The following is a 15,160-nucleotide window of genomic DNA, read 5'->3' as shown; positions in this document are numbered from 1 at the left end:
GGAAAAAAATGACTGTAGAACCCCTAAGAATAATAATTTTGAAAAAGTATATATACGTATGACAAATGATTGACAATATGATGGTATTGGTTTATACTAACAAGTCTGGCCTCACGGTCATAAAACTTTCGAGCATGATTTTTGTACTCAGACTCGAAAATCAACCAATCAAATTGCTGGATTTCATGTTTCGAGCATGATTTTTGTGCTCAGAGCACTGAGCAAAGTTTTATGCCTTCAAGGCCTGGTGCGTTAAACTAAATCTATTTAGCTTCTCAAGTCAATATTAAAAATCTCAGATGACAAATGGAAGTTTCATGGATTTCATTTTCCACCGGAAACTTTTGATCATTAATCATGTTGGTACATATAAAAACAAAATTGTAATAAAAGAAATGACATATCCCTAAATTTTACTGCTGTTCTCAAAATAATCAATGACCAATGAAAAATAGTTTTTTTTACAGATAAATGAGCTCCAAAGAAGCAAAGACGCTTAAGGAAATAGTTATATGAATACTTCAGATTATTTTCAGCGCTAAATTGGTCCTTGAATACATTTTCTAACATACAAATTTTGTCCCTGCTTTGATTTTTAAAAATTTCATATTTCTAAGCTCAAAATACTTATTCCATGAAAAATGGACTACTAGTTTTTAAGGGCCAATGTGTGAGAGAAGATCACATGATCAACTAGCATCATAAAACCACAGGAATCCCCCTCAAAAGGCACTCAGCAAGTTTTTATTCATCAAAGCAAGTTGAAAACTATCACTTTCCACAGTTATACAATATTCATTACCTTTCCGCAAACATAGTTATTGACTAATAATGGGTGCTAACTGTATATTGACATTCAACATGAACTAAAAAAAAAGTTCTAACAGTATTCAGTAACACTTTCATGTACTCTTATGTCTCTGACAAATATCTGTAAATTATTCATATAAACTGTAAAACTATGTTGATGTTTAACTACAGTTTGTGTCTTAACATGCTTTAAAATAGCTGTGCTAGTCTATTTATTCTCTAAAACTATAGTCTATGTCTAAAAAGGCTATAATCAGGTGTGAAATCAGACAACACACATCCAGCATGCTTCCAGTTCCCCCCTAAATATTTATTGGTAAAATTATAGCTATTATTTTTCTCAAAAATATGGTCCTCTAACACATAATTCTTCGAAGTGCCCCCTAACATTAAATCCAGGATCTGTACTTGATGATATTACTGTAAACTTAGATTAAAGCTCATATTTAAGATTTGATCTCATATTTAGCTCCGGTATGTATGTCCTTTTAAAAAAAAAAAAAAAAAAAAATGTTTTTCTTCCTTATAATTCCCACAATTATAATGGGTAATGCTTTCAATTGTAGTAGTTATCCACTAAAATAGTAGACAGTTTGAAAATATATATTTTTTTTTTAAATATAACTAGCTAATGTTGCAAAGAAAGAGCTATTTCCCATCTACATATCAGAGAGTTATTTCCCCTTTACATTAGCAAGAGTTATCTCCCTTTAACATAAAAAAATCTTTCCTTAAAATATTGAAATAAACGACATTTATTTTTCTTTAAAAGAGCAAAACCTAAAGTCCCTTGCCACATATATATACAGACATTGTTGCTTCATTACACCATTTGTACACCAACAAGTTTAAAAGTCTTGTTTTGAAAACATATGTCCTCAAATCTTTATTTGACTAAACCAATTCACTAAATGTCAATCTTAATTTCTCATTCTGGTCTAGACATGTAAACAAATTTAACAAAGACTAAGTAAGATCTTCCACACATAGAAAATTCTTTAAAGGGTAAAAACACACTTATTTATCAACAAAGTCAATCCATGATGAATTTCCTCATTTTGGACAGGCACATCAAAATATGGCGGGAATAAACTAGATAAGCCAACTAACAAAAAGTGGCAAAGTATGAAAACAGAAATCACTTTTAAACAAGTATTTAATGGATGTTGTTGTTGTCTTTTTGGAGGAAAAAAACTCACAAAACAGAACAGATCTCCATTACAACGATAAAGAAATCTTTAAGACTCTATAGACTAACATTTTCTCAACTTGGATCATTTATCTTTTGATAAACTTTATTGATAGAGGTTTAAGTTCATTCTTATTTTTGTATTTCCTAATCCTAAAATGGGAAAGCCAATATTCAAGTATTCAAATATTTATGTCTACCGTCTGCAAATGATCTTCAAGTGTCAAATATGGGTCATTATAAGAGGATTTGTAGAACAAACACACAGAAGATTCTTTAAAATATATCATGGGGGATGTATGCAGTAAATAATTCTGCCTGAGCTGTGTAGGCCTCTTTTTGCATTAAACTTTGTAGGGGCTATTAAATAAGACCACCCCCCCCAAAAAAAATAAAAAATCAGAAGCCACATTAACTTATATAGTGAAGCATTTTAGGTATTCTCCAATATTTATGTCAAAGTATCATTTTATATGCACAAGTTTTGGTTATGTAAATATATAGAAATAACTCTTTCTGTGCAACACATGGATTATATATTTTTATCACACACGAAAAACTTTTGTGCACATTAAGTCAACAACAAAAAAATCAATACCATACCTTTTGATATGTAGACTCTCGACATGCCTGCCCACTTCCTAGGCCAATGGCTGTTTTGTGCTCCATTTTGTTAATCATATCCAATTATCTGTCTTAATCTTTTTAATGACATAATCCAAAACCTAGTTCAATCCTTTCGAGTGTCAGGTCGAATTGAGTTAAAGTTTGTCCGCCACTGTATAAATCCATTCATTCATAAACTGGATATGAAAACAAACAGCAAGAATTAAATTTACAATAATAACACTTATTACAATTGTAAAGGTATAAAATGAGGGTAGGCAGGGGAATTTGTCTGATAGTACGGCTATACCTAGTCTATTGTTAAAGTAAACACAAATTACATTTGACTCATAATCAATATTTAAAAGCATTACAATCTCTGTCGGAGTTAAATTTTGTTAAATTTTCGGCTTTTCTTCAAGATACATTCCTTTCACTTATATAAACAAATTAGATAAAAGTGATGAATAAAGCATGGTAACATTAAGTATGAATAAATAAACATTTATATCAATTGAAATATATTCAAAAATAAAGAAAACCTACCATGTATCTATACCATTTGTATAAACATAACTTTGTAGGTAGACCAGTACAAAATACCCAGTGGGTTATGGTATTGTTAAAGTGACAAATTGCAAAACGAGTTTAATATGATTACACATATTGTGCCCATAGGAAAGAGATGCCCTAGATTGATAAAAATCACCAGGACAAAAATCATACTTACTGTTGTATGATAAAATTTAAAGCAACAATTTTAAAAGTCAAATCTTAAATTCATCTTGACAAATTCAGCTGTGATATTTATTGTCAAATTTTACAGCTGTGAATTGTTAAATATAAAACAAATTGTTTTAACCTTGTTAAAATATATTTTCTGTAATTCTGTGATATCTTTGCGCAAAATGGTCAACCCTAGCAGATCTTCTAAATAACCTACAAAAAGTAATGCAGCCATGTAAGTAAAAAATGAAGTTTATGGAAAAAAATTGTATAAAGCATGATTTTATGGTTCAGAATACTCATCATCTGCATATTTCATCTTTCACAAAAAAATGATCAAAAATAACATTTGAATAGTGACATATACAAATCCTTGGCAATAAGAATAAAGGGAACAGAATAGAAGGGCATCCTAGATAAACTACAGTTATTGTTAGAAGATATTTCATTTCCAATTATGGGCCCAAAAGGCCATAAACATTACAACATCAATAATTGGGCGGCAATAATTTTCATAATATAATACAAACAATGATATATAAAAAAAAAGATTAATGAGAACTATTTAAGTTCTTAAAGAATATATAGATCTATCAAGCTTCGAATGCACTTCTCTTCATTATAAAACGTATGGTATGTAAGCACATCTAAAACTGTATCCCCTAAGTTTTACTGCTTGATTCTTCTTGTCTTTTCAATTCATCATGCTTAACAATGCAAATGCGTAATTAATTTTGCTAATATTCTACTATTTCAGTGCACATAAGCATGATAAGTCTACAATAAAATATTTCCACAAAATAAGAATCTAAAATATGAAGGTACTTTACCAGCACAACGAATTCCATTGACGTACTCACATCAAATTTATCAGATTTTATTGGAGGGACAATTATAATGTTATACAAAATCGACACAGACAAACATGCAAATGCACAATACACAAAATCTTATATTACAGACATTCATCTTACCTGGACCTTTAAGTAGCTATAATGTTTTTTGACACACCTAAGACAGGGTCATTAACACCTCCTATAAAACAATACATCCATCATATATTGATGATCTGGACTGATGATCAGGTCTACCTGTCACCTACCTGTGGGGGATACAAACATTAAATCTATTGTTTTTCTCCAAATCTAACCGTTCTCAAAATCAAACTTTGAAGATGTTATGTAAAGAGACCTTGTGAAACCTAATGAATATTAACTGAATTTTAAATCTCATATTTCCCTAACTTACAGATGATCAAACGAATTGACAAGGTTGAGAGTTGAAACTGTGAGGGAAGACTTAAATTTTACCACTTTAAAGTAATGTCTTAGACAGTATCAGTGACCTTAAGATAAGACAAGTACCATTTAAAGAATTTACAAAGAATTTAAAATGATCACAAAATGATTTTGTAAAATTACTAACTAAAAAGTATTTGATGAATTGAGCAAGCACAATTTTGTAATGTAAATCTTTGTGTTTAGAATTTAGATAAAGAAATTAAACTGGAACTCTTTCTCCTGAATTATAAAAAATTACATTTCTAATTGTCCATGTTGCATTTATAATGAATTTATAACACAGCATCAACAATTACACTTTCTAAGAACATCATTTTATAGTATGTATGCATTTCGTATCAATTTTTCTTTATCTCCTCTTATTGGAGAAGAAAGTCTACAAAATACAAATGTACTCTTATAAAATATATTGTACATGTATAGCCAAAGGCTTATAAATAACTCTGAAAAAATGTTTTCTATATCGTTACATAAAATAGTTCTAACCTGGATAATTTTTACCAAAATCCTTGCAATTCACTAAATAAATACTGACCAAACATCATATAAATCGTAAAAAATACCTGTGGTCTTACTTTTGACCCTCTAAAGTATGAATGGTCATCCTTAGACTTAAGTATGAATGGTCATCATAAGAGGTAGGTGTGAAGTTGGACAATACCTCAAACAGTTATAAGTAGGTGTTGTATAAATGTCTTGGAGATGTTTGGTTTAACTGATAATTATTCTTTATTGTAAGTATAGGAGTATTAACTCTCCCACAGTAAATAACTGTACGTTTTGTTAACAGAAACCACAGTTGTCTTTGAAAAAAATAAGTTGTTTTCAATATGGGGTATATTTATTAAAATAATAACTGATACATGAACTCTTCCACTGCTATACATACACTCAAGTTTCATTAACAGAAACCATGGTTGTCTTTGAAAAAAATAAGTTGTTTTTAATATGGGGTATATTTATTAAAATAATAACTTATACATGAACTCTTCCACTGTTATACATACACTCAAGTTTCATTAACAGAAACCATGGTTGTCTTTGAAAAAAATAAGTTGTTTTTAATATGGGGTATATTTATCAAAAGTTTTGATAATAGAAACCACAGTTGTCTTTGAAAAAAAAAAGGTTGTTTTTAATATGGGTATCTTTATTAAAATAATAACTGATACATGAACTCTTCCACTGCTATAAATAAACTCAAGTTTCATTAACAGAAACCATGGTTGCCTTTGAAAAAAAATCTGTTGTTTTTAATATGGGGTATTATATATTTATCAAAAGTTTTGATAACAGAAACCATGGTTGTCTTTGAAAAAAATCTGTTGTTTTTAATTTTGGGTATCTTTATTAAAATGATAACGGATACATGAACTCTTCCCCTGTTATATATAACCTTAAGTTTCATATACAGAAACCATGGTTGTTTTTGAAACAAATATGTTTTTAAGCATATAACACCCTAAACAAGACATTGTTAAGAATCATTTTCCAATAAAATATTTGCAATCTTTTCCTGCTGGCTAAATTTGGAACATAATACATCTTCTTTCCAGGCTTAGAATGAACAAAGTCCTAAGCATGTAACAAAATATTATAGAAATATCTAATGTTAGTAAGTGGTGTTTTGTTTTTGAAGAACAATTTTAAAACTGTACCGGTATATATAATTGGATTTTCACTGATTATTTTGAATTGGTGTAAAATGAAATAAGTGTGATGCTGCTCTTGGAATTTCTCAATTTAACCTCACAACTTGTATTTTCATTATAAACCAAGAATAAACATGTTCTCATGAGTAACAAGGTTCAGTTAAAGTAATCTCAAGTTATTGCACAAAATTAACTTCATAAAGTGAAAGTTTCCATTCAATCAAGAACCATAACTCCTTAACAGTAAAATTGAAAATCAACAATATCAAACTAGACCTTTATTGTGTAATCACTAATATCATCAGTTATAACATATTTAAACCTGAAAACCATTAGCTGAACAGTTGTCAAGTTATAGAACTGATGTAACATGAAGTGCTATTAAGGGTGTTTGCTTGTCATGTTTTGGGGAATTTTGTCAGATTTTCGGAATCCTCTGGTTTTATCCATTTGAATGCCTTAAACAAATTTACCCATTTTTCATTTTATAAATCTTTTATATGTACAATTATAAGCCATCTATTAAAGTCTTATAAAATCTTTGTTATTTTTTAATAGTTTTTGAGCACTTTAACTTGTCAATGATAAAGCTATAAAAATTCAAGAGAGTACATTGTCCCACCAAAATTGTAATGGCTAATATCTTATAATTAAAAACAAGCACATTGACCTAATATTTATTTTCCTTTTTTGGTTCCTTTATTAAACCCCTATCAAAATATACTAATGCTATGAAAAGCTTGTTATTTTGAAACGGAGAAGGGAACTTCCTAATCAATCAAGGAACATAACTCCTCTTTTACCACCAATTAGAAAATCTGGTTAAAAATGCTATATACATGTACTACATGCCTAAACATGATAAAAAAAACTTACAACTTATATATCTTCAATCTTTGTAGGATGTGCAGCTGTCTTGTTGAAATAATTTACAACTGCAAGATATGGGGAATATGATACACGAAAGGACATAATAAATTACCTTCCGTTGACAATTTCAAAAGTGAAAGATTGCATGTTGCACAACAAAGCACATGTATTATATTACATGCAAGGAAGAGACCATTTTAACTCACTGTGACACACCTGTCTGATTTATTATCTTTCAAATGCACAAAAAAAACACTTAAAGTTACATCCATTCACAGAATTTCTATTTAAATCTTTTCCAGAGACCTATATAATTTATATGCAGAGTTCTGTCAATTTTTCTTTTGATTATCTTAAAGGTGATTAAGCAAAAAGCACATAATCTGTTTAACTCTTTGGAAGATAACTAAGTTTAAACATCATAATTGTTTCATACACCAAAATCAAGTTAATCTATTGCTAATACATTTTTAGCATATGAGCATGGACGAATGATGGTCTTGACAATGAAAACTGAACCATGGCATGATCATTGATCCCTATAATCAGGACAAGGCCAGGTGTCTGATTGACATAAAGAACTTGTAAGGATCTCATATGAAGTAATATGCGAGAAATTTACATGATTATGTACCATGAAAATCGTATTTTAAGCATTCTCTAAACCATAAAAATGATGTCAATGACGGATATCTAACTGTAAACCCATTGCTGATTAATGATTACAATGATTACTTGAAAAATTGTAATCAATTACAGCTGATTAACGATTACAATTACAATTACCCCAAGTCTGAACCAGATGCTCCGCAGGGCGTAGCTTTATACGACCGCAGAGGTTGAACCCTGAACGGTTGGGGCAAGTATGGACACAACATTCAACCTGGATTCAGCTCTAAATTTGGATTGTGATTAAATAGTTGACACAGCATAGGTTTCTGACACAGAATGAATGTGTTCTAATGAACTTAAAATTTTTGTTTTCTCTTAGAGCAATTCACTATGCTGTTGAATATTAATCCTCTCAAAACAAGAATGTGTCCTCAGTACACGAATGCCCAACTCGCACTATCATTTTCCATGTTCAGTGGACCGTGAAATTGGGGTAAAAACTCTAATTTGGCATTAAAATTAGAAAGATCATATCATAGGGGACATGTGTACTAAGTTTGAAGTTGATTGGACTTAAACTTCATCAAAAACTACCTTGACCAAAAACTTTAACCTGAAGCGTGACAGACGGACAGACGGACGGACGCACAGACCAGAAAACATAATGCCCCTCTACTATCGTAGGTGGGGCATAAAAATGTTTGAAGAAATTTTCTTTTTTATTTATGAAATTTCAAATGAGAAAAATTGAACCCAATTTTTTTAATCACATCCCCCTTTCCCTTATTCCAAAACTAATCTCAATTAAAATTTCTAATGGAGTTTGCAACAATAACTACTCATTTAAATACATCATGAAATATTAAGATGTAAAAAAAACTGCTTGTTATCACTGAATGTTATTTATTATAATTTATCAGTTGGTAGTAAAAAGTGAATATACATTGTATATTGTATATAACAAAGATTTAAGTTGATTCTGGACAAAGAAAGATAACTCCAATTAAAAAAAATTCTTGCTATTGCACAATATTTTGCAATTAGATATTTCTTGCTTACTATTCTGGACAAAGAAAGATAACTCTAATTAAAAAAAAATTTGCTATTTCACAATATTGTGCAATTAGATATTTCTTGCCATTGCGCAATACTGTGCAATTGAAAAGACTTGCTATTGCACAACACTTAATATAATAATTTTAGATCCTGATTTGGACCAACTTGAAAACTGGGCCCATAATAAAAAATCTAAGTACATTTTTGGATTCAGCATATCAAAGAACCCCAAGATTTCATTTTTTGTCAAAATCAAACTAAGTTTAATTTTGGACCCTTTGGACCTTAATGTAGACCAATTTGAAAACGGGACCAAAAGTTAAGAATCTACATACACAGTCATGACAGTTAGATTCGGCATATCAAAGAACCCCAATTATTCAATTTTGATGAAATCAAACAAAGTTTAATTTTGGACCCTTTGGGCCCCTTATTCTGTTGGGACCTAAACTCCCAAAATCAATACCAACCTTCCTTTTATGGTCATAAACCTTGTGTTTAAATTTCATAGATTTCTATTTACTTATACTAACGTTATGGTGCGAAAACCAAGAAAAATGCTTATTTGGGTCCCTTTTTGGCCCCTAATTCCTAAACTGTTGGGACCTAAACTCCCAAAATCAATACCAACCTTCCTTTTGTAGTCATTAACATTGTGTTTAAATTTCATTGATTTCTATTTACTTAAACTAAAGTTATTGTGCGAAAACCAAGAATAATGCTTATTTGGGCCCTTTTTTGGCCCCTAATTCCTAAACTGTTGAAACCTAAACTCCCAAAATCAATCCCAACCGTTCTTTTGTGGTCATAAACCTTGTGTCAAAATTTCATAGATTTCTATTAACTTAAACTAAAGTTATAGTGCGAAAACCAAGAAAATGCTTATTTGGGCCCTTTTTGGCCCCTAATTCCTAAAATGTTGGGACAAAAACTCCCAAAATCAATACCAACCTTCCTTTTGTGGTCATAAACCTTGTGTTAAAATTTCATAGATTTCCATTAACTTTTACTAAAGTTAGAGTGCGAAAACTAAAAGTATTCGGACGCCGGACGACGACGACGACGACGACACCGACGCCAACGTGATAGCAATATACGACGAAAATTTTTTCAAATTTTGCGTTCGTATAAAAAGGGTATAAAGTATCCAGATCTACAACAGTGGTTGGTCCAAAAGAGGGAGCTCATTGACAGCCTATCTTGCTCCAGTAATCTTGGTAATGCTTCAGTGAATACCTAAATAACCAACCAAAATTTTTCCCACAAAAAGGGGGTGGGGTGTTGGACCCCTACCCCCCCCCCCCCATTAAATCTGCCTCTGTATAAATCTTATCATAAATAAGTTATGCTGTTGGATTAGCATCCATATGACTTGCATAATGAAAGTAAAATTCAAAGGAAAAAAGAACCAATTCAATGAAAGTACCATGATTTCATGTAACTGCTCAAATGTGGTAAAACATGATGTACTTGATGGTTAAAAATGCTTTATCAAATGCTGTCCTTTTTCATGTATCTGACATTTATTCTTTAACAGTTATGGCACCTACACCTTAAATTTACAATCTGACATAGTCAATGTATGAACATCATTGCCTCACATGGCTTCATTCAATGTTGCAAATTAATTTCCAACAAACAAAATGCCACTGCTACTAACCTGTCAACAACGAAAATGCCAATGACATAATTACAAAGGATGAAAAGTGACCATATAATCTCTCGTGACAAGAACGAAAAAAAAAGATCTCAATTAAAACATCTTAATTATTAATAAACCTTGGCCTCTGCGTTTCCTACTTTAACTGTTTATCTATTAATCAACTTATCTTATCATTCAAGTGCCATTGAAAATCCTCAAATTTCACAAAAGAAGTTAAAATGCAATCTGAGCACCCTTCTTAACATGTCAGCAGTTAGTACTTAATTTACTGTCTGATAAGGTGTAAATCATACATGCCATATATCAATGCAATCCTTTGTATTTTATTCCTGTAAGATTTTAAACCACCTGTGTAACTTCTGTGCAAAGATTTCATTATCAAATACTACAAATGTAACTTGCATGTATATATATTGGGAGTATCTTCAAATTTTTTTTTAGCCCCGTCATATGCTAGTCCTATATCATAAACCTCGCCAGTGGTTGTCATATATATATGTTACTGTGGATTCAATTTCTTTCGTGGGATACCAATTTTGTGGAATTAGTGAGCCTAGATGAAATGTAAAATAAAAACGTTCAAAGAAGTACAAATTTTCTTAAGGATTGTATGCAAAACTTAGGCTAAACCATGAAATCAAAATACCAAAAAAAAAATTTAAATTTGGATCCCACAAAAAATCGTTTCTAGGAAAATGTTCCTTCATCCAAGCATATCTTGGATGTGCAGGATGAAGGTCATTCTTAGAATATGAGCCTGAGGCTCGAAAGTAATGAATTAGCTTAACTTCTCTATGAGGGGTGAAGCTTACATATAATATCTCTGTTTAAAGAAACAAACTATACCCATAGCTGGCCAGTGACCTTGACCCTAGTATATAAGCACCTGTTCCATAATAACTTGTCATAATTTAAAGCAAGTTTGTGTCGACCAAATATAAAACCCAGTGGAAAAGGGTGGGTCTGACTGATAATCCCTAGGGTGGGAATTAATTACTTTCGAGCCTCAGGCTCATATTCTAAGAATGACCTTCATCCTGCACATCCAAGATATGCTTGGATGAAGGAACATTCTTATTCATATTTCGCCTTCGGTCTCAAGTAATGAATTAGCTTGTTTAAAGTGTAGACACAAACTAAAAACAATTTTTATATAAATGCCAACATTTAATAAAGGATAAAAATCACAATCACAGTAACTACAACTGAAGAAAAGCGTTTTAGTACTGATATTATTCACTTTCCTGTTATAGAACTTGTAAAAAGTTTGATCATATGTCCAGACAAAACTGTTGCCATAATGTCCTTAATAGAACATTCTGAAGCTAAATGCACCTATGAAGAGGTTCCTCTAAATGAGTTAACCTTAAAACCTCGGATAAAATTAGAACTCTCTCTAACTATCTAAACTTTACGAAAAGACTTAGATGAATTCTCTCACCTATTTTGTACACAAAACATGATAAATCATTGTCTTAACAACACAAAGTTTTGGTTTATCAAAACCTTTGATCACCTCGTTAGGTAAACTAACTAACAGATCTAGTATTTTTCAAAAACTCATGTATATGAAAAAATAAAGTGCCATGTCTCTGAATGAAGAAACATAGAATGTAAATCTACAGCTGATAAAGATAGTACTTTAAGGCAGCTGTAGTCAAGGCAAATAAAGACACAAGTATAAAAGACAGTCTTCAATGTTAAATTCTCCAATGAATATTAAGAACTTAAAAAAGATAGCACTAAATTCATCTCCACAGTGAAAGAGTATCTAACTCTTCAATTGCAGATTCAGGTTTAAGCAACCTTCCACAAATACATGTAGTAAACAAACAAATTAAGTAACATCTATTTCTTAAAGGATAAAGTCTGTTTCAACATAGAACAAGGAAAATTCACATTAAACATGCTGAATATGAAAAGCTTGTGTTTTACAAAAAATTCAATAATCAATAACATCCTTTTTAGATGGTGATAAGGAATTGGTTCTCTTTGAACACCCCAAATAATGAAATTTCTCAAAAAATATTGATAATGCTTGATTATAGATGCATGGTCTCCAAGATGAAGTGTAAATATATTTTACAAAAGATTCTGAAATCTCCTGTTTATATTAAAGTGATTTCTGAGTATAATACACACGTTTTTACCCTACTGCACAATCAACCCTTCAGGTGTTGTTTCACTTATATTTTTTACAATATACAGTTGAATTAAGTCTCTTCCTGACAGAAAGACATTATCTTCAGTATGCAACATTGTTACTAATTATTATGCTTAGCAGTTTAACTGGCAAATAAATTAAAATTGGTCTTAGCAAAGAAAAACAACTCTGAGCAGGCCAAAAAGGATAATCAAAAGAGCCTTCTGAACTTTATCACTAATAATTTTCTTTATAATTATCCCCAACAATGAAAAAGATGGGAAAATATAAGGTCTTAATTCTGACCATGAAAAATACAAACATCTCTGAAAGGAGCTTGTTGGTCAAAAGACAACGAAGTAATTCTCTACAGATTTGAAAATGAAAACGTGATAACAACAAAACAAATATATCTTCTTTCAATTGCCATCCTTTTGAATCTGTAAATTTTTTTAAACATATGATAAGCATCAAAATTTTCTTACCAGGAATATAAAGAGCTGTGATAAAAATGTTCTTTCTTGAACACCAAGCCCAAATAATGAAATATTTGTAGTAAGCATGTTAAGTGACAACGAGGTTTTACCTCCTATTGCATAATAAAAGCTACTGAAAATGTATTTTCTGATTGTATAACTCTCTGTGACTAAAACTTTTTTCTCCAAAAGAAAAATATAGCCAACAATACTATGAAATCTATATGAAATGAGTGCATACTCTTAAAGAAGCTCCATCTACCAACAGAAACATTTTCTTCAAATTTGGATCCCAAATCCTTCTTATGAGGAATCTGGTCCAATCCAAAAACTTATTTGGATGGGTCTATAAATCAAATTTTTAATTTCTGATTTTAAAATGTTAAAAAAAATTCACCTATTGATGAAAATAAACACTGTAACAACTCTACAGTGTTTCAACATTATTTCTCACCATGTTTCTGCAATGTAACATTCCCACAGATACTGCATTAAAAGCATTCGTCACAAAACCAATATATGATGTAAATCATCTATAATACAGTTACACAATTCTATTTAAGAAGAATTTCCCAAGGGAGATAATATTACCATTTCTCATCTGTCAGAAAAAACTTAAATAGCTCAGTATCAATAATGAGACAAAGGAAAACAATGTGCTTCCAAGAAATGAGTACCAACTTCTCAAAATTTCTTCCGAAGCACAGCTTATCAAGCATTTGCACCACTTCTTCTGTATTCACAATACAATCATCTAAACTCTGATCCATAATAAAAGAATCATCAATGTATAAACTATAGCATGTATATACTTCAAGTGACATTATTTCATAAATACATAGACAGGTTTTAAAACCTTAGTAAAAACTCTTGATGCAGAAGCCAATCCAAAACAAAAAACATAAATATCATATCAATGTCTTTTCCACATGAATCAGGAAATTGTGATATAATCATAAATGAAACTTAAATATGCATCTGTGTGATCTATAGATGTTAGCTCTCTCTCTCTATATATATAGATAATTATCCTAAAAATTTAATTCTAAACAAAAGATAAATGGTCCTGCTCCAAATGCTGATTAGCAACAAGCTAAGTATGTTTGAATTTATCAAATAGATACAGGCCTTGAAGACCAATCTTTCTTAGGAACTAAGAAAATATAGGAAATAAACTGATTTTCCATTGATCGATCAACCTCTTAAATAGCTCCCTTAGCTATCAATTTTTGGACTTCTGAAATTAATTCATCCTTATGAAAGGTGAAATGTATTTAATTCAAAAATGATGAACCTTGTGGTACATCATTAAAAATAATTTTATAACCATTTCTAATTAAATCTAATATTAATAGATCATAAGTAACATTTTCCAAATCATAATATTTAAGTTATCTATACTGTATATATAGCAACTGGTTGAGAAATGTGACCTCTTCGAGATTCCCTGTTCCCTTTTTGAAACCCTCTCCCTCTCAATGAAGGGAATTGCCTACTAGTATAGTCGCCCTGTTGACCAACAGAGCCTCTGCAGTTAAAAAACTGATATTGCCTTTCCCATAACAGCTGGGAGTAAATTAATTGCTAGACCTGAAACCTCTTCCAAGGAATCTAGAATTTGCTTCAGAATCATTGTATAAACACTAAGTTTGCTTCATGCAATCATAACTAGAAACGTGATAAAGCAACTATCACAACAGAATTACAAATAAGTTTTATCATCTAAATATTTCTGAGCATCTCCTATGGGTCTAACCAGAAACCCATGGTCAAACAAACAAATAGAATTTTACAATAAAATCCTTGTACTATCAAGATCCAATGGCCCATTCTTACAACAAGAAATAGCCAACTCAACAATAGGGGTGATGATCAACCCCTTAATAAAGTATCTCTGGGTTTCCTGCATCTTTGAAACCACAGAGTGGGCCTGTCTAGGCAGTGCCATTTCGATTTTTTATTTATCCTCGACACACTAGGATTGTCACAGTTCTCAGTGTGATAGTATTACCTCTATGAACTTTATATTTTCCTGATTTTATATTTGCTGACATGG

At 30.9% G+C, this 15,160-nt stretch overlaps 1 protein-coding gene across 8 annotated transcripts in view; it reads right to left on the bottom strand.

The window, feature by feature from the left end:
• The window catches only part of LOC139516734 (protein sprint-like), a 54,965-nt gene that overhangs the window by 31,505 nt on the left and 8,300 nt on the right, over window positions 1–15,160 (bottom strand). For 2 of the 8 annotated variants that reach the window (XM_071307000.1, XM_071307006.1), the window contains exons 2-4: window positions 4,306–4,433; window positions 3,468–3,544; window positions 2,603–2,802 (exon numbers count right to left, since the gene is read on the bottom strand). In XM_071307000.1, the coding sequence (XP_071163101.1) occupies window positions 2,603–2,680 (78 nt within the window). In that variant the 5' untranslated portion in view covers window positions 2,681–2,802; window positions 3,468–3,544; window positions 4,306–4,433. The remainder of the gene's footprint in view (window positions 1–2,602; window positions 2,803–3,467; window positions 3,545–4,305; window positions 4,434–15,160) is intronic. The other 6 variants (XM_071307003.1, XM_071307007.1, XM_071307005.1 and 3 more) reach the window with 4 other exon arrangements.

The sequence above is a fragment of the Mytilus edulis genome, chromosome 3 (assembly GCF_963676685.1).
Source record: "Mytilus edulis chromosome 3, xbMytEdul2.2, whole genome shotgun sequence".
NCBI classification, from domain to species: Eukaryota; Metazoa; Mollusca; class Bivalvia; order Mytilida; family Mytilidae; genus Mytilus; species Mytilus edulis.
Note: the sequence above shows the minus strand (reverse complement) of the source record. Positions and strands in the feature narration are given on the sequence as shown.